General features: G+C 44.5%; 1 protein-coding gene across 2 annotated transcripts in view; it reads right to left on the bottom strand.

The window, feature by feature from the left end:
• Positions 1–27,518, bottom strand: part of LOC113572154 (AT-rich interactive domain-containing protein 1B) — a 136,897-nt gene that overhangs the window by 98,209 nt on the left and 11,170 nt on the right. The window contains exons 2-4 of one of the 2 annotated variants that reach the window (XM_027001480.3): positions 20,278–20,475; positions 10,241–10,390; positions 114–221 (exon numbers count right to left, since the gene is read on the bottom strand). In XM_027001480.3, coding sequence (XP_026857281.2) covers positions 114–221; positions 10,241–10,390; positions 20,278–20,475 — 456 coding nt within the window. The remainder of the gene's footprint in view (positions 1–113; positions 222–10,240; positions 10,391–20,277; positions 20,476–27,518) is intronic. The other variant, XM_027001481.3, reaches the window with a different exon arrangement.

The raw sequence follows: 27,518 nt of genomic DNA, 5'->3' as shown, positions 1-27,518 counted from the left end.
AAACAGCATGAAACCTTTTTTTTTCAAAGTGAGTATGCACCCCAAATATAAAAAAAACTGGTGACACAATGTGGTTTTCTATATTCCTGTTGATCTGTAGACTTGTCACTCACCGGGAGGCTGGAAGGGCGGTCTTGCTGGATCAAGCCCATTTCATCATGATTGGGTTTCCCAGAATTCCCAACAGATTGGTTTCTGTTTCCATAGTTGTCCGGGGCCTCCTGAGAGTGACAGGAAGAAGGAGTTAATTCTACAAGTTTACATAATTCCTAAGTGCAAAACAAACAAAACATTTAAGACGGAAACCGAGTCTTGAGTAACATGCTGCCTGATTCTCACCATCAGGCATTTTGGATGGTTCAGGTTGAATAAATTTGTAAAAGGTAAAAAAATAAACAAATAAAATAAGATTTTTGGAGAATTATATTATTCTCTCTATACCTAAGCCAAAGTCACACCCCTGTTCCAAAGGATGCTTAGCAATTCAACTGAGTGTGACATTCATTACAACTGTATATAAACATTAAAGATCCCCCTCAGCAAAAGAAATGCAAGCACTGCTGAAATACTCAGGAGAAAATCAAATTTTGCATCAGACTAGCAACTCTTAAGTTTCAACAAATAAACTTCTGTTCTCTAACTAAAATGCGCTACACCAGACATTAAATAAATGTTGACATTATTTAGCATTGCTGCTGCACAATGCAGATTCAGAGGTAACATTTCTCCTAAAATTATACAGAAGGGAAATGTCTTGTGTACAAAAACGTCACATTCACAGCCTTAAAACTGAATGATTGAATTTTGGAATTAGAGAATGAGGAGCAGTACTTTTTACACATTACACATGAGAGCCGCCCACTGGCAATGTGCCCAGCAAGTATTCTATTACCTATTAGGAAGTCATTCATTTATACAAGACTCCTTAAAAATACACAGCACTTCCTAAAGTAAACAATCTGTGAAAATGAAATACAGGTAAGGTCATAAACTGCTGGATGGTGGGGGGGTGCTCTCTTTCAAACACACATACACACACACACACACACACACACACACACACACACACACACACACACACATGCATGCACGCACACACAATATTCTATATTGAAAACACTGGTCTGTGCCTGCTCTAATGAAATATTTATTAACACCACCATGTGTGTGGGTGCGTGTGTGTGTGTGTGTGTGTGTGTGGTGTTTGTGTGGTGTGCGTGTAAATGTGAACATCTGTGCTGTGTGTGTGTGTGTGTGTGTGTGTGTGTATAAATGGCAAAAGAAGTAGGTCAGATCCAGGTCAGCCTCCTGTCTCTTGTTTACAATGGGAGGTGATGACATAATCATCTAGTTTCACTTTCAGTTCAACCAGTATATGCATTTATTTCCAGCAGTCACAGGCTGTAATTTCTCAATTACCTACAGCACAGGCTGTGTTTCCTTTTTCCAGCCCACTGGATGGGCAGAGAAGCGCAGCCCAACACAACTGATCCATGCACCACACTCAGCTGGCCGTGCTGAAAGCCCAAATCAATTCCGCAGCTGAAATTAATGTGGGAGGGTTTTTTTCTTTTTTTTTTTTTTTATACAATGTCATGGTTGAAACAGCATATGTCCCTCAGCTATGTTATAAAAACTTAAAACCTAGAGCGGAATCCTCACTACTTGTTCTTGCCTGGATGGAGCCCCGTCTAACGCAGAATGTTCTAAACCGACCGAATGTAAATATCCAAATAAAGAATTCATAGCAGGAAATGTTTCTAAAGGTTACTTTCATCTTCTTTATAAGAAATAAGATGTACACCTCAAGAGTCTGGCACCGTGTGCCATAACGGGTCTTCATTAACTTTCATCAATATCTTTTATTAAATTACATTATGCCAACAAGTTCTGAAATAAAACACGAGCTATATAAATGTGTCTGAAACACATGTAATCCATGCTCACGTATAAATGTAGAACAATCACAAAGGGGTTCAGAGAGAAACAGCTCTTATAAAGAGCTGGTTAAAAAGAATGTGAAAGCTACGGAGAATTATACAACATTAACCCTATAGAGGAGCGGCGGTGGAATATTAGCTTATGTAAGGTTTCTATCACTGGGTGATTTTCCAGCAGTCACAGGTGGAAGAAACTTTAATAAAGGTATTAAGGGTGAGATGGGGGAAAAGTGATTCCTCTTGATCATTTTCACTTGGCTGTGAGGATATAGTTCATGGATCATTCACAAGGGCCCTTATTCCCTGTATTTTTTCCATCTCTCTCTCTCTCTCTCTCTCATGCCCCCATGGCAGTCTCCTCATGACTACCAAATGAATTAGTCATTCCCACACCTACGAATGCAGATCTCAGCCAAATCTGCCACTAATTCCATTAATATTCATTAAAAATTAAGCTTAATTGCATGTCTTTAAAAAGCCTCATGCCCCATGCTTCCACGAGGGCCCTGCAGGACAGTCATTTCTGATTTGCAGCGGGCAGCGCCCTATGCTTGCCAGCTGGGCACGGGTTTGGTATGCCAGCCTCTCTCTCTCTCTCTCTCTCTCTCTCTCTCTCTCTCTCTCCTTTTTGGCGGTATTGTTTTTTTGTTTTTTTTAAGGGGGCCTCTGCCCACATGCACGTGCATGCACAGAGGTCGCAGAGAGAGCGACGAGAGACAAACGCGGCATTTCACACATGAAAGGTGGAGAAGCTCGGGGAGCGCCGCGGCGTGCGGCAGGCGGTAGCGCCAGAGCTGGCATGCTGGGAACGACGACGCGGCCGACGCTCCCTCTCATCTGGCATTCAGAGCGCCCACGCCCCTATCAAACGCCGTATTTTTAGAGCCTTTTTCATTTAAGAACAGAGCGGGTGCGACCGCGGGGGGGTAGGGGATTGGGGGGGGGGCAGTTGTGTTTAAAAATACAAACACACGTCTGAGTAGACTAAAGCCTCAGCATTAGAGTGGGAGTGAGATGGTAGATAAGCAGGACAGCAGAGGGAGACGTGGCCCATTCATATTCAAGCTCCCTGGGTGTCATTAGCCCAGACAACAATGGCACTTCAAACTGGGCTTTTATAATTAAAGCAATCAGAGAGTTGCACAATATTAGGGGCCGTCGAGAGGATACGCCAGGAGAAAAATTGGCGTGACTTATTATGTCGGTGGGGCTTGGAATCGAACACTTCAGAATATGAAGTGACACGTCTGATCAGCCTCAGCGTAACCTGTTTCTGCTTAAAAGAGGACAGAGCACGAATAACATACGTTTCCTGTCTTTATACGCAAATTGTATACTGAAGGAACGCCCCAGTCTGCCAGACGTCTACGTGCGTTATTGAGCCAATGTCATCCCACTGGCACATGAACGTACACATACATCATAAACTAATAAACAAAGAAAAGTCGTCAAGGGCAACCTGTTAAAATCTCTCTGCTATTGAAGAAAATAAAGACAACACATATACAGCGAAACACAGGTGCATTTTTTACTGAAGAAAAACCTCGGTTGATCAGCTAACAGGAGCATATCTGCACTAAGGGCAGGGTGCTGTGACCTCTGACTCTTTTCGCCAGTCTCCCTCTCATTCCGTGCCTGACAAGCGAACGTCTACACTCCACGGGGTCACCTTAATGGCTACATCTGTACTGCCCGTGTTCCAATACAATGTCTCCCAGATTGGATTCTTAGTCGAACAATCCCTCTGACCTTTTACACAGTGCAGGTACAATGCTCGGCCAGTTTCCCCTGGAGATAACACACACCTCCTGACTAGTGGCCGGAGCCGTATTGGAATAAAATCGCATCATCATATCGGCGACCCCCCCCCCCAGCACATCTGATAAAGACGCAACCACAGACAGGCTCTCAACACCCTCCGTGCATGAAATTCCAGCGCGGCTGTGCTTGCCTTCCAGTCAGGTCACTGAAATTCACTCTTCCGTCCCTCGTTCGGTGGTCATGACATTCACTGCAGGAGAACACATTATGAATAATTACCCATAAAGGCACACATTCATCACAACTTTCCCCACCGGAGCTGCTTTCTCTACAGCGGAGCATCCTCACACAAGACGAGGAAGTGGGAACACAATAATCTTTGATAATCCTAATTCTGGCGCGCCTGAACACCCTGCTAGCTTACAGAAGAAAATTTAGGCCTCATTCAGCTAACATTTCCTAAATGAGGCCCCAGGGGACAGCAGCATGGAACACGGCTCCTTTCAGCTCCCTGCTTGATTAAGACTGGCCACACAATTTGAATTTGCATTTGAAATGCATCACAAAACAAATAAACATGCCCCTATACATGAAGTAAATCCACACGGAAATTCACACAGCAATTAGCGGGTGGCAGTTCTGCGGTGAGATAAAACAGAACAAAATGCAGGGGGGGAAAAAGGAAAAAAACAACACAAAATATTTCCTTTCCATCAATCACCTCACTGCAATATTTGAACCAGCCAATCAGTTCGGCGCACTCGTTACCGGGGACCATGTCGCACGGCAGTCCGGCAGGACATTTAGAGGACTCTGATAAACTATGCCATTTAAAAGGTTATGACAATTAAAAGCAGCTCACGCAAATTACAGTGCTCAGACCTTCCACACGGACGGATCCCTCTTATCACCCAGAGCCACGCCCACAGCACGCCGTGCCCTCTATTTCCTGCTGCAGATGCCCCCCCCCTCAACCCCCCTCCCTACCCCCCCCCCCCCCCCCCCCGAGCTGGGGATGCTTTTATTATCCCGTTAATTAAGCGAGTCCTTAGCTAATATTCAAATGCTGACCAATTAATGACACTGAACTTCGAATGGCCCTGCCTCCGTGCAGTGGGAGTGGGCGTGCTCCTCCACGCTGCCACGGGGCCGCGATTAAAAACGCTGGTGCAGAGAAGGCCGGGGCAGCCGGGCAGACCAGTCACTGTGACGGCGGTTTAATTAACCTCCTGCAATTTGAATACAGAGGGAAGGGGTCACAGAGCCCTGCACGCCACGGCACGAGGCCTCAGAGTGGAACCGAGTGGCCGGGCTCCCCAAACCTACAGCACGGCGCTGCATCTTACCCAAGGAGTGCGACTTCGCTACATACTGCGATTCTGCTGATGACCGCCATGGGGATTCCTGCTTTCAGCTACTACACAAGATGGCTTCCTGCTTTACTGATGCACTGCCCCCAGCGCTCCTGTAGCTTGCGTGGTAGAGCAGGTACAGCCTTGTGGGTTGATTTGGAGTGACCACGTGTACTCTGATAACTTAAATTTGTAAGTTGCCCTGGATAAGGGTGTCTGTAGAATATAAACGTAAAGCCCATCTTGTGTGCGGCAGTTACTACCAGCAAAACCAACTCATTCAAGACAGACAGCCCAGCTATGGCTGGCCTTCAAAATCACCGGAACCCTTGAAGAAGTAATGAAGATGGGCAGAAGCTATGAAACGGGGCTTCTATTAACAGCTTACCCTTCACATATGCGAGAAATCAAACTTTTCAGATAAAATTATTTAATAAACAAGTCCTAATAAAAAATGAACATTCTAAAAAGCATGTGTCACATTTACTGGCACCCCAGCATTTCAAAGCTCGCACACCTTTGTTTTACACTGAGAAGAGCACCGAGGCTTCTTTTATGATGCTAGATGAGGCGAGGCCGCACATTTACAGCGATCTAAGACCAAAGCTTTTTGCGCAAAATCTCTTCAGATCCTTCAGCATCCTTTGGTCCTCGCTGGTGCACTCTCCCCTTCGGCTCACCGCTGGCCTTCAGCGGGGGATTAGTTCAGAGGTCTGTGCCAGCCCGTGCGAGAGCGTGACTCTGTGGTCAGTCAAGCATTTTTGTGGGGATTTGAGGGTGTGCTTTGGATCATTTTCCTGCTAACAGATCCGTCCACAGCCCAATCTTAGTCTTCTGGCAGAGGCAGCCAGATTTCGATGCAAAATCTCCCATCGTTTGATGGAGTCTATGATGCCAAGCATTTTATTCTCCATGATTCCATGCACTTTATTGGAATAAAAGTAGCCTCGCCATGGTACAGATCTACCATCACACTCCGGTGTGGGCATTGGGTACTTTTCTGCATCATTTTTTTACTGCTAAACCCTTTATGATACCAGAAAGTGCAATTTTTTGTCTCATCTGACCACAGAATCTTGTTCCAGTCAATGCTTCAGTCAATGCTACCGGCATGACTAGACCACAGACAGGCCTTCTGGTTTGAAGCTAATTTTTATAGCAATTGTTGGAAGTTATGAAGTCTTTTCTTTTTTGCGCATTATTACCAAGGGAGCCAATAAACCTAATATTTCACAAAGCAAAGCGGTTGTGTTAAACTGAGCACTGAAAACTGACCATTAATTCAGTTCACAGGAGATACAGCAGTATTTCTTCTAACAGGCTACTTCTGTCGCTTGGTTATTGTCTGCATGGCATAAATCAAGGAAACGCATGTACGGTTTTGTGTAAAAGATCAGTTTGATTTGTTTAAGGTGTGTTGTGACTGCATCAAATTAATTAGACACCCCTCTTTACTGATGATGACGTGTCACATCAAATTACGTCTCCACCTCTCTTTAGATCAAATTGGACATAGTTACTCTCCAGATATTATCCTGACCAGGGTATTTAGGCTGGATTGAGGATAATGATGGACCATGTTGTATCTTCTTTCATTTTGACTTGTGTTCGAACACTTATTTCGCCAGAATTCCCTGAATAACCTCTCCCCTCCAAGAGTAGCACTTATGGAAATCACATCAAAGACTCGAGTCTAAATGCTTTAAAACAATAATTCACGTGAGGTGATATAACAGGGGTTGCGTGCTTCACCACATATGACACAGAGCGAGGCAACTTACATAGAACCATAAGCCAAGCATGCAATGAAACACTGTTCCAACCTTGAGAGCCTCAAGAACAATCTTAATGAAAAGTTCCTCAAACTCTGGTCTGTTAACATGACTGCCACAAATACAATAAAAGAACGCTTCTCAGAGAAGCCTACCTGACGCTTGAAAATAACAAACAAAAACAGAAAAAACAAAAAACAAAAAAACAAAACAAAAAGGCTGTCACATCTCTTTGAGGCCCACTGATTATTGTCGAGCTGATGCAACACTTCGTATTCCCGAGGACTCTTTGTTTGTCTGAGCGCCGACAACTTGAGCAGCGAGTGAAGGAAAAAGTAAGGACACTCTCAAAGCGCCGTCGGCTGCCTGATGTCACAGCGTGCCTGTGATAGGACGCCGCGCCGCTCAGATAGCAGCCAGCGCAGACACAAAGTCACTTTGTGAAGTCGGGCGCGTGCCGTAGCGTGGGAGAGAGGCAGGTTCGGACGGCCCTCTGTGATTCCCGCGCGCCCGCCGCATGCTTCCGGCCACCTTAACTGAGGAACAAAGCCGCCTCGCCTTCTTCCCGCCGCCGGGTATCGCCCACTTCCCTTTCACATCTGCCCGCTGTGGGTGAGAATAGCACAGGAAGGGCTGGGGAGGCCATCGGCATGTCAATCACGGGGGGGGCGGGGTCTCAGGGCTTTACACTGGAGCAGATTAAAGAGATAGGAACTCATATGGACACCACAGCCTGGGGACTTCAGAAAGCAGATGGTAGAGAAAGCATCTAATTAAATTGAGCACTAACATTAAAACAAGGAGCTACACGAAGATGGATACTTAATGTAAATAAAATGCATGGTTAAAAAAGCATCACAGAATAATAATTGGCGCATATTTACTATTAATTAAGTATTTATGTAATTAAATGGATTGCACAACCAATTATGAATTATGAATTGCCTTTTTCATGAAAATGAAATTAGACAGGAACATGACCACAAGTGCATGGTTGGAAAAAAAAAAAAGTCCATGTGGAGACAGAGGAAATCAAATCCTCAAACTAGAACAGTTTCTCTGAGCTTGGAGCTTCACAGCAGAGATAAGAGTGGCCTCAGAAATAAACCTGTACCCGGCTCTCAATTCGCACAAGCAGCTTGGCACGAAGATAAAGAAAGGTCAGGCTAAAAGTAGAGGGCCTTCGCAGAGCCCGGCAGCTCTTTGGAGAAAAGCTCCTTCCTCACGGCCCAGGCAGGTTCTAACCTACTGTCTAATCTGGCCAAACGGAACAGAAAAGAAAGAGGCCCCATTCCATATCAGCGTCTGCTAAGAGGCAGTCTTTGGATGAAAAGCCGTTGAGGAAAGGTTAGCACGTCTGCAAGCCCACTGCTGGGAGAAGATCCGCGAGGAAGTTCCTTACTTCTCAGCAGCACTAGTTCCCGCGTATTGGTGGGACAACCAGCTGTTTTGAAATCTCCATGTTACTTTGGGAAATTACACACAATGCACACACTGAGAAGAGATCCGCCATAAGCTCTGCCATCTGCATCGGCTGACGACGGCTGTCTACACTCATTTAACATAAAGTAGCCTCACATTACTTATAGAGGATTACAAGAACATGCTCAGGCCCTGCAGATGTACTCAAGAATAAGTGCTAGAGTTTTAGAGGGTGAAACGGGAGAACATTCCACCTGATCTGATTTATGGCAGGACCTTGGTGGTTGTCATAAAGCTACTCATATAGATCCATAATCCTCCAGCGCTTGTCAATATATCCACATCTCAGAATTAGGCGTCTCCTGCAGTGTGTGACCAAAAAGAGAGAGAGAGAGAGAGAGAGAGAGAGAGAAGAAAAGGGCAACTGAAAGACTGTCAGATATAACACCTCCGTCATTAAACTTGATGTGATTGTGAAGTAAAACTGTCCTCAGTCCAATTGAGCCTTCAATTTGCTGGCAAATACAAAAGCAGAGGAGTTGCTGAACTGAGCAATCAAGTGAACGATGTACCATATCCCGGGTTAATGGAGATGGAGGGGGCCTGTAAATTGGGAGTCATACTGTCGAAATCATAAAGAGATGACTTTTTAAAGTTCACTCAAAAAAGGCTCGGCTTAATAAAAGCAGAGTTTAAACCACGCCAAGCATCTGACACACAGTGGCACTGCAGATAGCACTGTTTTGTTCCAAAAAAAGAAAAGAATATCAGGCTTCTGAAGTCACTATTATTCACTTCTTTCAGCTTAGAAAAAGGACAAACACAATTGTTTTAACACTCACGACACCTCGCACTCAATTTGAATAAAGAGGATCAGTCCAAGGTGTTATGCAAAGGTCAAGTTTGTCTCCCCACTCAGGACCCCTGTGGTTAATTTACTATTCCTGAATACAAATAGCCCAGAGCCGAACTGACCTACATCAGCCCCCGAGTATGGGCAGGCAGTGTGAGAACGAGAACAGAGAGATAAAGAGGCAGCCTTGATTAATGCAGTCGCCCTTTGAGGAGGAAGGAGAGGAGAGTTTTAGCGCAGAGTCCAGCATTGAGAAAGAGCCAGCAGTGTTGTGGAATAAAGAGAGACAAATTTACAGAAATGAGAAAGAAAGGTGGGGGGGGGGGGGGGGGGGTACGAGTTGGCGTCGCAAATTTCACCATAGCCACTTCTACTGTGCCTACGCACTGAGAGGTGTTGTGCAATGTCTCCGGGCCTTCCTCCGCGTTAGCGAGCATTGCAGCAGCCGCGCCTCCCGCTCACTTTTCCTGTGAGGCTTCGGAAGCCGCTGGGGCGCCCCCCCCCCCCCCCGCACCCCCCGCATCGGTCAAATTCCCCTCCGTTTGCGACTGGAGGTCAGCTGCAACAGGCAGATTCCTCTCGCGCCATGGACGATGAGAAACACATGGCCTTCTCGCAGGCCAGCAGCTGGGGCAGGCTGGCCTTTCTCAAATCGCTCCCCTTTTATTGCTTAGCCTGTTTTCCCCTGAACTTACTACTTTTCTTTTTCACACACACACACACACACACACACACACACACACAAAACAGTAAGAAAAGAGATTAAAGGAAAACAAACTAAATGTTTTTGTATGTCCAATTTGCATAAACGGACTGAATTAAAATGCAAATAAAGAGCAAAATGAACACAGTAATCCTAATGGGTACAAACACCAGCCCTAACGAATACCGAACAACCATTAAAAAGCAACGTGTTTTCCACACTCGCGAATGCCAAAAAAAACAGACCTCTAGCCACACCGATGACAGGCCTGGTGAGGAGTTATCCCTCCTCTGGTCTGCACCAGTGAGCGGGTGCCATCATGCAGGAAACGCCAGGAATAGAACTCATGAATAACCCGGACAGCTAATCAGAACCACAGGCCCACGGGCGGTCATCCGGGTCTGCAGGTCCGCGGCGAGACGGGGGGGGGGCCTTACCTGCTGCGGAGCTGTGCGGGGCTGTGCGTAGGGGGCCTGGGCGGGGGTCACGGGCCGGGGCTGCTGGTGCAGCTGGGCCTGGCTGTAGTACGGAGGCTGGCCCTGTGGACAGTATCCACCCAAGCCCTGCTGGCCGAAGGGAGGGGTCACCTGCGCAGGGAGACAGGGATGGGACGTCACACGCTTCCTGTGATCACATGATCCTTAGGCAGTGGCTACTCTCTTTTCTTTCATTCACTGAAGATCGTCTTCTAACGTGAGTCAGAAATGAGTGGGTTTTAACAAATACACCCATTAGAAATGAAGAGTATATCAGCGTTATATGGATATCAATGAATTATTGTCTTAAAATGGCCATGTTTCCATTCCAGATGAGTAATGAGCTGTTCCAGATGACTGTGGGTGTTCTGATAAATTACACCATTCAAGTGATCCAGCAAACATAATTAATTTGCTTCAAAACAATGTAGGTCAGTTTTTAACCACATCACATCAAGGGTTCACCAGTGCAGTGTAACTGCAATGCACATCAAACAACTGCCGCATGATAATTTGTTCCTATCGTACAGCAAAAAGATACAGTAAGGCTATTGTGCTAATATAGCTTAGGAAAACTTTAGATATCATTATGGAGACAAAAATGGGTAATGTTAATGGGGGTTTTAGCTGCCTGACGTTTTGGCAGTGAATACCCGTCAATATCATTTGCACGTTCTTACTAACAAGCAAGCTTTTGTTTCTGTTGATAGTGTTATTGTAGTTATTAGTAACAGACTAAATTCACTAAAGAGTTGGACAGAATTCACTAAAGAATTCCATCCAGTTCTGCCAACTCAGGAAATACAGTATGCAAAAAGAGAAGGGGGGTCTTCCAGGAAGATAATCCTGACATGTAGTGCTTCAATTAGCAAGTGATTTTCACCAGCGACATCAGACGCCGACATGCAACAAAGCTCGACAACAATTAATAACAGCTGACAGCCCTTCCAAGCCGTTTGCAGTGCCGGCTCGGCAGTGAGCAGCCACCCAAAGAGAACTGCCCCAGAGCGCGGGAAGCATTTGGGAGGAGCCAGAAAGCTAACGCCGTCTTGGGAACGTTCCCCTGGCCCGCCGGCCCTCGTCTGCAGCTGGGACCGCGGTGCTTCCCATAACCCCCACCCAGCTCCTAATGAGCAGCTGCCGTCCGGCCCCCCACAGCTCTGTGCGGGGCGAGCGCACGCTTCACCCGGGCGAGGAAATGAGCTCAGGTCTGGTGGATGTGAGAGAAACTTCTTCCTAAATTCTTCTTTACCCCAGTTTAGCGCTCCTCCGCGCCAGCCAAAAGCGCGCGGCGCAATTCATTAGACAGGGCAGAGAACCGCGGCTGGACCGAGTGCAAAGCGTTGCACAACCAAGCCTGTTACAGTTGATTTAAGGCCGACTCCTTTCTCGTACGAGTGGGCCAAGCCGCAACAGCACTGAGAATTATTTTAAGGATAAAATAACTGAGAAACCACTGATAGGTTAGCCACCACGCTGTCAGATTTGTTTCCAAGCATTTGCGAGTATATTCGTGCATGGGTGCACATACCTTGGGCAGTCAATTATCTGACCTGTATCCTTCCATATGCGTCTGCATATGCCCAACAATAATGTTTTGATCTAAAACAGAGAACGGCACGAGACTGATGAAATGATGGGATTAAAGACAGCTATTATTTTCCCCTGAAGTCCAATTTAACTGGTGCAATCGAGGCAAGCCACAGGCGAATGTATGGCCGAGCCTAAAGTGTGAAAGACCGACATATCAGATGTGCGATCATGGCACGTGCTTTAATATAATGATTTTCCGATTCCTTTAATGAACGAGGGCTATTGTAGGCAGTGATGGGCAGCGGTGTAATGAATGGAGCGGTCCTGCTGGCATGAGCCGGGTTAGGCTATTAACCCCACTGCCAAGTCATCAGATTCCACAGCATCTCCTCAGCCTAATGAGACACTTGTTGGTCTGCTTGCTTTCAACTGCAGCACTGACTCGCAGCACAAACACACACAGGACGAAGCAGAGGGAAAGCTGGGAGAAACTGCAAGAGAAACTGCCAAGGCTGGTAAAAAAAAAAATAATAATAAAGAAAAGGGGAAAAAAGAAGTTCAAAAACAAAAATCAACATTTTAATAAAAATATAAAAAATATGGAGTTTTAGACGCATGTTAAGAGTTACGTGATAAATGCTAAAAACAGATGTAATTAATCTTCACAAAAATAACAACTTTCAGATTTCACAGTACTCCTTGTCATGTTGCATTAGCATGGAGCAATGCCTTTTGAAGACAAAGGACTGCATACGCATAGTGTGGTGCCAGTACTATGTCAACCCAATACCAGTACTCCAGTACTGTGTCATCCCAATACCAGTACTCCAGTACTATGTCAACCCAATACCAGTACTCCAGTACTGTGTCATCCCAATACCAGTACTCCAGTACTATGTCAACCCAATACCAGTACTCCTGTACTGTGTCATCCCAATACCAGTACTCCAGTACTGTGTCAACCCAATACCAGTATTCCAGTACTGTCAACCCAATACCAGTACTGCAGTACTATGTCAACCCAATACCAGTACTCCAGTACTATGTCAACCCAATACCAGTACTCCAGTACTGTGTCATCTCAATACCAGTACTCCAGTACTGTGTCATCCCAATACCAGTACTCCAGTACTATGTCAACCCAATACCAGCACTCCAGTACTGTGTCATCCCAATAGCAGTACTTCAGTACTATGTCAACCCAATACCAGTACTCCACTACTAGGTCAACCCAATACCAGTACTCCAGTACTGTGTCATCCCAATACCAGTACTCCAGTACTGTCATCCCAGTGCCAGTACTCCAGTACTGTGTCATCCCAATACCAGTACTCCAGTACTGTGTCATCCCAATACCAGTACTCCAGTAATATGTCATCCCAGTGCCAGTACTGTGTCATCCCAGTGCCAGTACTCGTAACTCGACAGTTGGATTGCTCGACCCCCTCTAGGTGTATCAAATCCAAATGGAATCTCACTTCACTATCTAGGTGCACTTCCTGTACACCGCACAAAAATAGACAAGTAGATGATGGGAACATTTCGAACCAAAACCCGTCCACAAAGCACAGGACAGTGGACGACAGCGACAAGCACTCCAGGTGAACACAGTGAGCAAGTCGCCCCTGCCGGTGAGCACAGCACGAGCAAAGATCCCACTTTTACTACATAAGCCACAGAAAAGCTCCGTCACGTTCGGCAGCCATAAGGCACCACCAAGGCGTGGCTGGGCCGGTGTGTTTACTCTGATTGTGCAGGTCGCCGTGCGTGTCATGTGAACGGTCCGATGAGCAGAAACAGTGTTTTTATAATTTTCACATCTAGCGGGCATGGCCCACTGCCTGTCGGGCTGCTGGCAGAGCACGCGTTCTCTATTTGAGTGACATATGGGCCCGGCCAACCAGAGAGATGTTGAAGCATTAAGTAGATCAGAGAGGCATGACGGGAGTGTAGAGCAGCATATTAGCATTAGGGTTCTCCAGCAGCTAACACCCGGGTCGCGGCACTGGAGCCTGGTGTTCGCAGGGGTTAAAGGGCAGACCAGGATGAAGCTGCACTGATGTGGAGCTCGGATGAAGATGCCTTCATCCACGTCTTCATCTGAGATATCACTGTAGCACGTTAAACTTAATTTGGTGTCACTTAATGTAAAGCCATTATTTACATCTCCTGCAATAATAAAAATAAATAAATAAAAGATCTGCCTGCAATGTTGCTGTTAACATGATATGCCAAGTTAAAAGTAAACTTTTTTTTTACAGCTGAATGAGGTAAGAGCTTGCCAAAGATGGCAGTTGTTTATGCCACGATTTTTTAATTTGAACGAAACATCGATGCAGCAGACCCGAATGAGATGCGCGTTGCCGCGACAATAAACAATCCCTGCTCCTGATTAAACATAGAGGAGGGGAGATTACATCGCCACTGGCGTGAGGTGACTAACCCCAGCTTGCTGCGTTTGATCTGCTCTCTCCCTCCACACACATATACACACACACGCCCACACACACCACTTGACACATCAAGAATGAGCTGCCCTTGGAGAGCTTCATCAAACAAAGAGACAGAGGAAACACGCGCAAACACACCACCACGTTAACAAGAGACGCAGCGGCGACATTAAGTGGGACAGCATCCCATTCTGTTACCCCCCCCCCCCCCCCCCCACACACACACACCTCACCGAGCTGTCATGAAATGCGCCCTAAAAATCAAACACACACACACACACACACACACACACAGTAAAAACAATTTCGGTATGTATGAAAGGAAGAAAAGGCTGTGGATCAAAACGAGGCTATCATAATGCCACCAGGCTGATATCACACAGGGGCTCAGAGCACTCTGTGCATGTCCCACTGAAAAGGCATGTTTTTGAAAGGGGAATTAGGAGTGTTTGAAGTCCTTGTGGAGGTGAATTTTCCAGGTCAGACATTCTCTCTCTAATGTGCCTATTTGCCATTCAAATGACACCATTCGCTCAGGTAAATTGCTGTGGTGATAAACGAACGCCTTGACGGCCAATGGGAACCGGATTTAAAGATGTTAATTAAAACGAATAAACTCTAACCCGCGACAACAACAGGAGGATTCATTTCTCCTTAGCTCTTCCTTTGATAATGGCCTGCATTTAATCCAAAGTCCCACCACTGCAGGCTGGACCGGGTCTCAGTTCTGTTAACTCAGCACCCCACTGCATTAGCACCGTTGTGCCATTTGCACTGTCCAATCAATGGCAACAAACGACAGGACTTTGCTCTCCAACGGCCTCCTTTTTTTTTAATCATTCTGACAGTCACGCTTTTGTTTGCGGTGGCAGCGGAGAGACTGCGGAGGTGGCGAGGGTTAATGCGCTCTAAAACACTCGAGCTCCGTCACTGTGGCTCCAGTTTAGTGTCACCAATTCAAATGTTTTCCCCATTAAACTCCTGACCCCACTCCAAGGCCAAGAAAGAGCAAAAAGGAAAAAAAAAAAAAAAAAAAAAACAGCCAGAGACAGAGACGGAGAGAGCGAGAAACCAGCGCTTGCGTAGAAAAACAACTCACTTCCCTGGTCAATTCCGAATGCGGCAGCAAGCTTGGAAGAGAGAACTTAGCCTCTGATCTCTCAGTAAAGGATGGCAGACTTTCCCAGTCTCTCCTGGTCCCAGCTGAGACGTGAGGCTCGCCTGGTTGCCAAGGCCATGCTGAGCCCCTCAACACACCACCGTATGGGGATAAAACACCACAGGCTAGGGACAGAGCCAGAAAACACATACACAAGCTATTTGTAGGTGTTTATATGTCTGTACTTACTACAGAATCAACACACTAGCATGGGTAGTTCTAAATACAGAAGTGCACTCTGTACTTCTGTATCCTCACTATTTAAATATATAGCATGAAAAGGTTTAAAGATTATTTTGTCTCAAATTAAAATCATTTGACTAAACCATTAAACACCAAATCTAACACTGTATTTTCCTTCAGTTTTCTGCCAAAGTTAAACTGCAGCCAGTTCCCCAGCTATAAAGCCCTTAGTTTTGTTACATTCTGAAATCTGATGTAAACCAAGATACACTATTAGTGTATGAGCACAACACTTAGAATGCTACATCCAGAAATTTTCAGCAATTCTAGACCAAAGCATATGTAAGAGGTCAGCACTCAGTATACATCTAAATTACCTGTTTAGAGTCATGAACAGCATATTTCAATTGTTCAAGCAGTTCTTGTGCTGCATTTATGGAAGTTACATTTATGCAGTAGGAATGAGGACTCATATTGCAATTCAAACACCTTAACTTCTAATTTATGGTTTGAATTAGGGCAAGTAATAATACCCTACCAAAAAACAAGTACATGGGTTGTGAGAGTATAGTTTACAGCACTGTCAAATGACTTTTCATTCTTGGAAAGAAGTATTATGGCCTATCACATGTAATAACCCCTTTTTGCTGTACTTCACAGAGACTGCTATCTGTCGTCATGTATAAAGTATTATGTAAATAACCATACACACTTGAAGAGCAGCAACATTGGCATTTTAGTTCTGTTCATTTTTGGAGGCAATAACTGCCAGAGGATTATCTCTGCAAAAGCAAAGATAACTTTAAAACACCTCTTAAAGGTTCTCATTTTCTTCTTTAGACACTGAAAGGTCTGAACAGAGCAGCAGCACACATAAACCTGTATTTGACTACTCTAACATTCTGTGGGCATCTTAAGCTATTTGAGGAAAGACTAGCTAAAATTAAATCTCATTCTCATTTACAAACAGGCTAAGCGAAATTCAAATTAAAATAGGCTACATTATTAACAACACATTATGCGCAAAGCTAATAAAGTAACGAAAGACAAAGCTACAGAACTCATCACTTAGGTGGGAAAAACAGGCATCACCTCAGTCAGGGACCACAGCAATATGTAATTCCATCTGCATCTAATGAACGCATCACTTTTCTTTCCCCAAAGTTGATTGGCTTGGCCACCGAACAGTAAGGTAATAAAAGTTACAAATGAGAACAAACCATTAGAGCCATCGACACTCATTGGGTTCCCACTAATTAATTGATCCTGAAACTTCATCTCTTCTGGAGCAAGAGGTGCCGCAATTAATCAGGTGTGATTTCAAGTCTGCATTCTTTTCTTTTTTTTACATTTTTTTTTTTTATTCTCTCCTGCACTACGTGTGGCTCAGTGCATAACGTCTCGTGTTTTAATTGTTTGGAAATGCCCAGAGTCTTTGAGCCAGCCGTAAGCGGAGCAGCGTGCTTTGAAGTGCTCGCACATCTCCGGACACGGCTGAATAGGCTCGTGACCACCCTGCTTTGCTGTAGCGTAATTTATGGGTCCCTATAAGCCATCACTCATCCTGACCACCATACAGTACATTAACCCCAAAGACAAAGCCCCTGCTTCTAAGTGATTCAACAGGCCCGGTCTCCACCTTACCGGCACACAGACGCAGAGCAATCAAGACCATAAATTCTGCTTTTAATTCCAAATGGTCGGCCTAGTTCGGTGATGGGATTCCATTCGGGTAGGGGCCTCAAACTTTTTTTTTTTTGTCTTTCTTCTTTTTTTTTGTTTTACAAGAGGAGAGAACATGGTAACATTATGCTTCAAGGTCAAACCTGTGGAGGAGGAGGTGTGTGTTAACACAACCACAGGTTTCCTTTAGGTAAAAAGCCATCAGCGATGGCCTGAGCCCCCAGATTCAAAGAAAATAAAACCAAAATGACAAAGTCTGTTATTGTACAAGAACAGCAGAGGACAAGGCAGCATTTCCACTCCTGTATAATGGCTGGATTCTATTAGCTTAGGCGAATGGGTGAAAAAACAAGCAGCAACCAGTAATGGCTCCTTCCTGGCTTGTTGACACATTTTCCCTCTTTCATTTCGCAGGCAATCTCTCTCTTCCCTTCACATCAAACGCTAATGTTGCCTTCAAATTCTTTTTTCCTCTCTGACTGCCAACGCTGACATCACAGGAAATTGCACTGGAATTGGCAGGCCTTTTACTTTCATGTTCATTCCACTTCCAAACAAAGAGGACCGACTCTCGTCGGCGGTCCGAGCCCTCATGCGAGTCCCCTTCTCCTGTTTGCTCTCCATTTTCTGCACATGGAACTACCTCTGGATCATTCTGACACACGCGAGACATTTATCGAATTCACTGCATCTTAAAATTTGTTCAAGGCCTAATGTTCTCTGCCCCAGATGAACGCATGGCCAATATTTGAATACTTCTCAGGGAACGGTGAAGATGGGGGGGGGGGGGGGGGGTCGTCTCGGCCAATGCTGTAACTGACCGAATGTGATGTTGCGGAGATGTCTCCTGCAGTCTACGCTAAAGCCTTGGCAGAAGGACAGCACTTCCCCTGTGTAGCTATCTTTGGCAGTTTCATTCACAGTGGCCTTAGGCGACGAGGACTCCCTGGGGAGAGCGGGAGCCGTGTGAAAGCTGCCCTCAGCGTGCGGGCCATGGCCAGTGAAAGGGCTGACACATCTGTGGAAAGAGACGAACTCGGAGAGGGAAAAGGTGACAGCTCTCCCCTCGAAGCCCGAGCAAGCTCGTGGATGGCTTAGAGGAGAGCAAAAGAAATAAATGAATGAAAAATAGAGGTTCACGCTACAGGCGCTAAAAAGACCAACATGCACTACGAAATTATGAGCAAAAAATGCACGACATTGTAGCAAAGGAATTTGGGAAACATATTCACTTTAGCAGACCTGGTGACAGGATTTAAATTACTGTAAATACACAGCCTTCTAAGACATCGTGAGCTGTGATGTTTCCTCTCCACATAGAAACTTGTCCTCCAGCTACAAGCTACTCAAGCTAATTTCCAAAGCATGGCTATTCCAAATGTACTGTATAAATTATCACTTTGTAGGAGAAATTTGCATGCAGTTGCTGACTGGGAGACTTCATGCATGTCTTTTCTTAGCTCAGTTCTAAGGCCCAGGGCAGGCAGACAGTGGGCAGCAGATGACAGCAGCGGGGAACGCACTGGGGTCACCAGCAGACACCTGCGACAGTCGTGTCTCACAGGACCGCACTGCCCGGGCACACCAACTCATGCACGAGGCCCTGTGCCCAGGGCATTATGGGAAAGATGTGTGTCTCATTATGTTCCAGTTACATTATGTTGCTCAGTTCATCTTTGGAGAGGAGAGACAATACTTACATCTCCATTTTCCATAGTTATTGCAAATTATCCAAAAGAACAATTTTAATAAGAGATTATTATGGCTATAAACATATTGCTTTTAGTTATTTATATTTAACAATTACCCACTAGTGTTTGGCTTTTAATGTTAGTGTGCGTTAATCATAATTTATCTCCCTTGGCCACAGAATAACAACTAATCTGACTAATTACTTTGTGTGACTGCTTTGTGATTGTCGACCCAATAGTCTTCCTCCCCAAGTAAATAAAATGTGGGAAAGTGTGTTTAGTAAGTTTATTTTACCTCAGGACTCTCTAGAATTCAGTCCCCATACATTTGAATGGTACACACTGATGCCAAATGACAGCCTGAAGCTGTCTTCAGAAGATTAGAAAAGGAACTCTCCAACATAAAACTGCCAAGTCCTACAATCCAGTCAAATCCAGAATATCAGACTCCAGAGGTCCAACTTTATTCAGAGATTAAATGGTACAATGGTAATCCTCACAAGAGACTAAACACCAAACATTGATATGAGTAAGTAAACAATTGCATTGTTCCAAGAACCATGAGGGTCTCCAGACAAATTGCTGGATAAACCATAGCAACATGAATGCCGAGAGCTTGTTTCTTTTGCTGAATATGCATCTGGATTACTTTGTATCCCTTTCAACCAGGTTTCTCTTCTTTTGATTTAAAGATGCAGCTTTTACAAGACTTTTTTGTTTCATATTTTCCACTTTCTTCCATCATTGTGGGGATTACGGGAGGTCAGGCCGAGATCATGTGTGCCAACAGCCCTCCAGAGACAGTAAAACGAAGATGAACATCCCCTAGCTAAATATAGCAGTTTGGCAGGGAGACACTGAGTATGACTCAGAATAGCCCAGGCAGCTTCAGTAGAGCAGGCAGGCCAAACTGATCACAGCGGGCTAAAGGCACCCAGCTCAGTCTCATACAAAATCGATGAATTTTGCACTCCACAGAGAACTTCTTTTAGAATAGAATTTGAAATGCAAGATATAAAATGTTCTGTACCAGTCAATATGTCTCCGGAATACTTCCAATAAATCAAAGTATCAAAAAGAAAAAATGTCACAAAATGACGAAGACAATGGCGAAATGACACGTAGGATGTGGGAATTTCAGTAGGTGCAAATTCCTGTATGTCCATGTGGTCCTTTGGCATGTTGATGACCTCTGCTTTGCTCTGGTGATCATTTTAACTTGAAAACCAAAACAAAGCAGAAAAAAGTAAACCGGTAGTGAACTAACTAAAACATTTAACCTAACGTGAGCAAGCATACCTGTTGTTGGGGGTACGGCATCCCGCCCATGCCCATCTGGCCCCTCCCCTGCATTCCCATTGTGTATCTGTGTGGAGGAGGGGATCCATACGGCTGGCTGGGGTAGGGGACACCCTGCTGCTGCTGCTGGGAGTATGGACTGCCGCCCATCCCATACAGCTGGGAGCGCTTCATCGCCATGAAGTCCACTGAGCCTACCTGGAAAACACAAGACACGCCATTTACCGAGCCAGCCTCGGAGACCAAGTGACTCCATGCATTGCTTTCAGCAGAGAAAGAGAGAGAGAGAGAGAGAGAGAGAGAGAGGAGCAAGGAAAAATGTGAAAAGACACTTTCTGCCTGGGGCGGTTTATTCCTCACGAGTATTACATTTATTTTAGCCCCCCCTCCCCCCTCCCCCCATCCCCATCCCTTGGTGAGTCAACAGGAAAATTCCGGCATGTCAGGTTAACATTAATCCGTCACCCAAAACACGGAATCCACGACGGGGCAGATTATGTCAGGTCTGATGTCTCCTCTCCATCGTGCGGAATCGCAGATGATTTATGGCATTTGTTCCCACTGTCTTTTTCCGTCAGCCCGGTCTCTCTGCAGCTCCTCTCCTGCCTCCCTGAGCAATACCTGCACTCAATATGAGCCCCGCTGTGTGCAGGAGAATGGCACTTTTCAAAAGCAGCCAGGCCTAATCAAGAAACAATGCAGCGGAGATGCAGGGGAACAAACCCGCGGAATTGTGCATGGAAAACCAAGAGGAGAAAAAAAGTGACTTGATACAGCACTTTAAACCGTGCTTCCCTGGTGCTTTGCCAACTGTGATGCATAATGGAGCCAAATCTGAATAGGAAAACGACAGCTAACCTCTCCTCCGTCCCTTACACACAGGATTGTATCCTGGTGAGTTCAAACGCTTCTAGGTAAATTCACAGCGGTTAGTTGAGTGGCATCACAGTGTACAGGCTATTCTAAATCTGAAAACGCAGCAAGTTTGAACAGTATGGTCCTGCTCTCGAACACTTGTTATCCATCAACAGAATATGCCTGAAAGCTTAAAGGTTCCTTCATTCTGCAAAAAATCACATTGAACTGTTGAATTCCAAGCAGAGAAAATGAGGACTGGTTTTGCTGGGTCGTTAGCTACTGTATCTATGTTAAAAGTGACCCCTGTGTGTGCACACATCAACAACAGAGATTCAGTCAGTCAATCAGACAGAGAAAATGACACTCCTACACTGGGCTGCTCAGCATCTCGACAAAAAAGAAGGCACACATAGACAGTTTTTAGCACCTTTTAAACACAAAGAATCCTACATGAACCAAGTGATTCTCAAACTGTGAACTGAACTCACCACATAAATAAGTAATATAAAAATGAACATGGCTTATGAGGAGATGGCATGGAAACATTTCACAGCAATGAGAAGTGAAAGAGGGAAGGAAACTGGCAGTATGAACCACTGTATTTACAGTAAAGAGACTGTAAGCTGTTTCCCAACTCATGGTACAGCTGGTATAAGAACTGATCACAGTTAGGATACCCTGGAATGTTTGTAGGTGTTAATGGGCTGGCTGATTACTGTGAAACCCGTATGTGTATATAGACACATAGTGTTTACTTCTGTATTCACATATGTCATATTTAAACTACGCACCCTATGAAAATATATAAATAATAATAATTATATATATATATATATATAAAAATAATAATAATTATATATATATATATATATATATATATATATATATATATATATAATTATTATTATTTTTATTACTATTATATTATACAGTTGCTAAACCATCACTCACTCAGGTAATGTTAATTAGCTGGGTAAAATGATCCATTATCTAATGTTAATACATTTGTGTAGAACTCTATCACTTTTCCATTTTTTGTTATGTCATATTTCACATATCATGTAATGCCTGCAATCCTAGAACAAATATGTCAGTTAATTGTAAATAGAAACTGCTTTGTAAAGAATTCACGGGGGAATTGACAACATTGCCTTAGCCTGTTCTAAAGTGCTTTTCCAATAATGAACAATTACAAGGCATCGCCCAGTCAAGCCTGTAAATTCTGCTTTCAACAATCCATCCAGAGACCTGGCACCATCAATTAGTAGCGTATCGGTGGCTGAAGGGCAGTGTTTATGAATGAGGAAATGCAAGGAACTGTGCCATTTGTGATGTGGGCCACGGATGAGGTCTTTTTACGTGCCCCCCCCCCCCCCCCAACCTTCTCCCAAAGGGGAAAAAAAAGAAAAAAATGTGGAGTGCAACACAAGAAAATCTAGCTGTGTCACTGCCAAGATTGCAGAGTGACTCCGACCCCCCTGGGGAAACGCAAGCCCACTCAGACAGAGCCAGAGAGAGAGGCCCTGTTAGCCCGTGGTGCTTAGCTCTTTCAAACCGTCACGCCTGGTCCTTGTTCAAGCCACCGGCGCAACACGTAGGGTATCATTACAGGAGAATGGGGCACACGCGCTGGCAACATCAGTGGGTTTGCATTTGTGCGGCCAAAGCAACTGCGGCTATGTGATACTCAGTGCCGCCGCTGGCGAGAGGAGGTCAATTGAAGGGAAGCAGAGGCAGAACCAATCTCTCTATGTGAAGTGCAGAAAATCCAGGCCTAATCTAGCACCACTTCAGCACACCACCTTGCAGACCAGTGTAAACAGGGACTGCAACAGGATTGAGCCAAAATGACTGCTGTTGGGGGGTATTTTACTACTAGAAAACAAAAAAGTAACTATAACTGCAGCTGTTCAATGTTATTACAGTAACTGCAATAAATAAAACAAGTAAAATTAACTCAAACTAAAACTTTAAAACAGCATTTAAATAGCTGTTTTCATGACTAACATAAAATGTTTTACACCTTACACATGATGTCAATGTGCAAAAACTATTATAGAAGAGGTAAATAAATCTTGAGCACCAAGTCATAGCTCAAAGATATGAATTCGCATGTTTTTAGCTGTCTGAATAAGAAAACCATCCACTTTGCGTTTTAATGTAGGTCTACATAAGGCAGTAATAAACCTGAAATTAAATTTATGAACTCACTCTGTTTTAAATTCCTGTGCGTATATTGCAAAATAAAGCTATTATACAACAAACTACAAAATTAGGTCACAAATATACTGCCAAATTTGATTAAATTGCTTCTCCAAGTTGTGCTGTCTCTGATTTTATGACTGCAAAATGTTTGAAATCCTTTCACAGTTGTTAATCAGCAAAGAAGAAAACACTAGCTGCAAAAATAAATAGATGACAAGACAGCATACTGCATATTGAGATCAAATGATTAAATGGTAATGTGAAAATGGATATTATCATAATTCCATTTGGAATGTGCAGAAATGCAGCTTGATTGTGTCTCAGCCTTCACTGAGTGTGTGGAAATGCGTATTCCAGACACTGAACCTACGTTATTTGTTTCGTAAGACTCAGAGAAAGCAAATGTAGCTCACTCTATTTAACACACACTCACAACGTGTGTGACCTCCTCGGAGTGGGTGCCTTTTTTAAGAGGAAGGGAGGAATTACTTCCCACATGTTGGTAAACACTGTTGTTTTAGACAGGCAGATGCATATTGTGTTAAATATCTGGGTGGATGGTAGAGTTGTTTAGCTAGAAAATAAAAATAAAAGTATGGTTAACAGGTCATTTAAGAGCGATAAATATTGGCTGTAAAGACTGGTTTAATTAATTGTCTCCACTGCTCAACTCAGCCAAAAAACGTGAAAACATGCAGCATTTACATAAGATAAAAGAACGTTCAAAAATTCTGAAACTGCACAATAAAAATTCTCTGATAAACATAACACAATGCACATTGCCAGGGGCTCTCTCAGAGTTGAGGAAAGCTACTGCCAGATGACTCCAGCTACGCCGTCGGAGTGCAGAAATGGTGATGTGGCATAATTTACAGACAATATCTGCACTGTGAAACAAGACAAGAAAATAGGACCCACTATTTCAAACGGAACGAGACCAGGTTGCAGCTCAGGGAGGTGATATGGCCTGGGTAGTAATCTCTTCAAATTCCACACTCCTGCTGAGTAAGATTAGAAAATTAATTTCATGGATGCAAAGGCAATATTGATGTCATCAAATGGAGAGGGATGGGAATTTGGACTCTTAGTCGTCAAAATTCAAATAATTGGACGAACACTTATATGGTGTGTCACAATAAAAAAGATCCATTACCGACAGTTCTTTTTTATAGTTTTGACAAAATGTCAAATAAGAAACAGTATGTCAGTGAGGCCAGAGAATCAGCTTATTGATACTCCAATTAGGTCCTGGCATTATATAACTATATAGATCATATTTAAGTTAACATTAATTAGCATAGATATAGACATCATATTTCCTGATTACCTATATAATGATTCTGATTACCTACATACTAAACTATATCACAGCATGTTTGCTATGACTCCTCAAATATGTTGTTCAGTATATAATGTAACTCATATAGATCTCCAACCCTTGTGTCTTTATCTCTGCATGTCATCTTTGTGTGTGTGTGTGTGTGTGTGTGTGTGTGTGTGTGTGTGTGTGTGTGTGTGTGTGTGTGTGTGTGTTTTACACGTTTCATGTATTTCATCAGTGAATTAAGTGTTGGGTGTGCCATGTTTAAAGTGCGTAAGAATTGTCTGTAACCTAGCAGTGTCATATTTGCTGTCAGCTGTCTCTCAGTAAATGTCAGTGCTCACCGGCATGAGCCAAACGAGACCTTGTGCGGGTAAATTGCCTTTCTGCAAAAAAAAGCTCCAGTCTTTGGTTGCCAAGGCAGTTGGGCTTGAAGGCCAGCCAGAGATGGGACGGCATGACATTATATAAGTGAGATAGAGAGAGCGGGAGCCACAGACAGAAGGAGGGCAGTTGTCACGCGGTAGTCCATCACGACATTGTATGCTGCAGCATGTGTATAATCGCTGTGCCTTTGTGCGCCGTAAGCAGGCAGGAGAATGGCGAGGACGCCCCCGATGGATGACCCCAGTGTTTACCCCACATCCCCTGTGTGTTCAGAAAAAAAGACGGTGCACTGTGAACCTTGCATAGCCTTCAAAGTGAGAAAGAGAGAGAGCGAGAGAGCGCGCGAGAGGATGCAACTCTATTGCAACTCTAATTTTTTTTCAGAATTTCAGCTAAAAGCTTTTTACTCAACCAGCAACAGAGGTGTGAGATAAAGCACACATGCGAAAGCAGGTCTGCACAAACTGAGTGCACAAGACAAACGACTGCACGAAGGGAAAATTAAATAAAAATGAGTTTGCAAACAAACCCTAAGGAGAGGCCAACTCTTGGCCTCGACAAAAGAACACTGAGTCAACAAAGTGCATTCTCTTCTGTAGTGAGCGCGTCTCACCGAGTCAGCGTGAACAGCAATTACTCAGCAGTTGGACCCATCGCCATGCTGCCAGATGTGCACATCAAGGCAAAGCTCTGCTGACCGTTTTCTGAAGCCGAGAACATGACAAAGGGTATGATGGTGAGCCACCCCCCCCCCCCCCACCCAAAGGACACGGCCGGCGTCTGCATGATGACAAATGAAAGCCTTTCGGTCTGTGGAAATTAGGCGGCGAAAGGAGCTCCTCTGGATCCCTTTTTATGGGAGGGCAGGCATGCTAAGAGAAGCACGCACTCAGGAACACGGGCATCACTTCAGGCTGTGGAACTCTGTGAGACAAGAAACAATAAGCATCGCACCAACTGGCTGTTTGGTAGCACTCTTTGGGAGGTGCTGAAAAAAATGTTTCTAATAAATTTACATTCGGTCCAACTTATGAGCAAATTGTCTTAGTTAATACACTAGCCACATTTGATTAATTTAACCAACCCAGTAGGTTAAATGAGGCCAAAGCGCCAAACACATATATGAAATAATATTGGCCACTCGCTGTTCAGGGGGAGAAATAAACAAATATTGGTTCTAATTAGAAGGGCACAACTGAAAATGCACAATTCTTCTGGACAGTACTGCAGGCATATCTGTTACCAGGCAGAACTCCATTAACTGTCAGCTCTCTGTGTGCCCATGGGACAAAGCCAAGCCACAAGAGTTCTCTGCCTGCTGTTCAACAATAAGAGGTATGCAGAATATTAGGGTAACATTAGGAGAACATTTTCAGCCACTGAGCTGCCAGCACCAGTCTAGTGTAGCGTAGCCACAACCTCGCCAGTGTCTACTCCGTTTTGCTGTCTATCAAGTGGGCAGCAACACAACAGATATTCTGACCTTCAATCTTTCCCTGGTTATTAGATACTCATTTAAAGTCACCTGAAACAATCCTGACCAAATTGATTTCATTATTGGACTCTGTGCCACAGCTCCCTGATTGCTCAGCGGGAAATTTAAAAAGTTAATTAGGAAAAAATTGATTTTCATTGTTTTTTCTCCTCTCACTAGGATTATATCCTTGGTGTTTCCTTCAGTGCATCATTGCTTAGGAGTCCTGTGGACACGATGGAAGCAGACTTGGACGGTCTCTCTGTGGGACAACGGTTCCTCCACTGATTCATGGACCGAGTTGATGAGACATGAGGGGGTGGCGGTCCACAGGAGCAATGAGCCAGGATTTCTGAACCCCAGGCAGCCAGAGGAAAGAACTCTTGGGGGCTGATTGGTCCCTTAATGTCTTCGCTCCCAACAGAATGGGCTCGTCGACCTGGGAGCTCCAAGGATATAGGCTGCTTTTGACCCCCGTGACCTCTCAAGGCTGGCCCGTAGCAGAATGTTGGGCCAAGTCCTTTTTCAATCTTTTAAGATCTCTGAATCAATCACAGTGCCAGATGTGAGCATGTGGGGTCAGTGCTAAGCAATCAGGTGGGCCTGGCCTCGAGGGTAATTCATGTCCACACTCTGACTTTGTCCACCTCACATCCCCATTGCTCTTCCTCTGTAGGCTCACTCAGTGCCACTCCCAATATGCAAGTGCAACAGCAACGGCTTGGAAGAGCTCTTAAGCGGCACTTTCCCGTGAAAATGGTCACCACCTTTGTTTAAAGTATAGCACGGTCATCATATTGAGTATATCCTGAAGTTGTGACAGCCTCAGAATTATGCAAGCTCCAGAGTACCAATTCTAACTTTGAACAGATATATATTTAAACATATAAATGTGGTGTTCAAATTAACCGAGGGTATCAGTGTAAAACTACATACAGCGATAGATCAATAAGCATGGAAATAAAGGCAGAAGAAAAAACACTCAGGCACATTTAT

This window comes from Electrophorus electricus, chromosome 10 (genome assembly GCF_041902795.1).
Source record: "Electrophorus electricus isolate QZ-2024a chromosome 10, ASM4190279v1, whole genome shotgun sequence".
In the NCBI taxonomy this organism is placed as follows: domain Eukaryota; kingdom Metazoa; phylum Chordata; class Actinopteri; order Gymnotiformes; family Gymnotidae; genus Electrophorus; species Electrophorus electricus.
The sequence above is the reverse complement of the archived record's forward strand: the minus strand, read 5'-3'. Positions and strand labels throughout refer to the sequence as shown.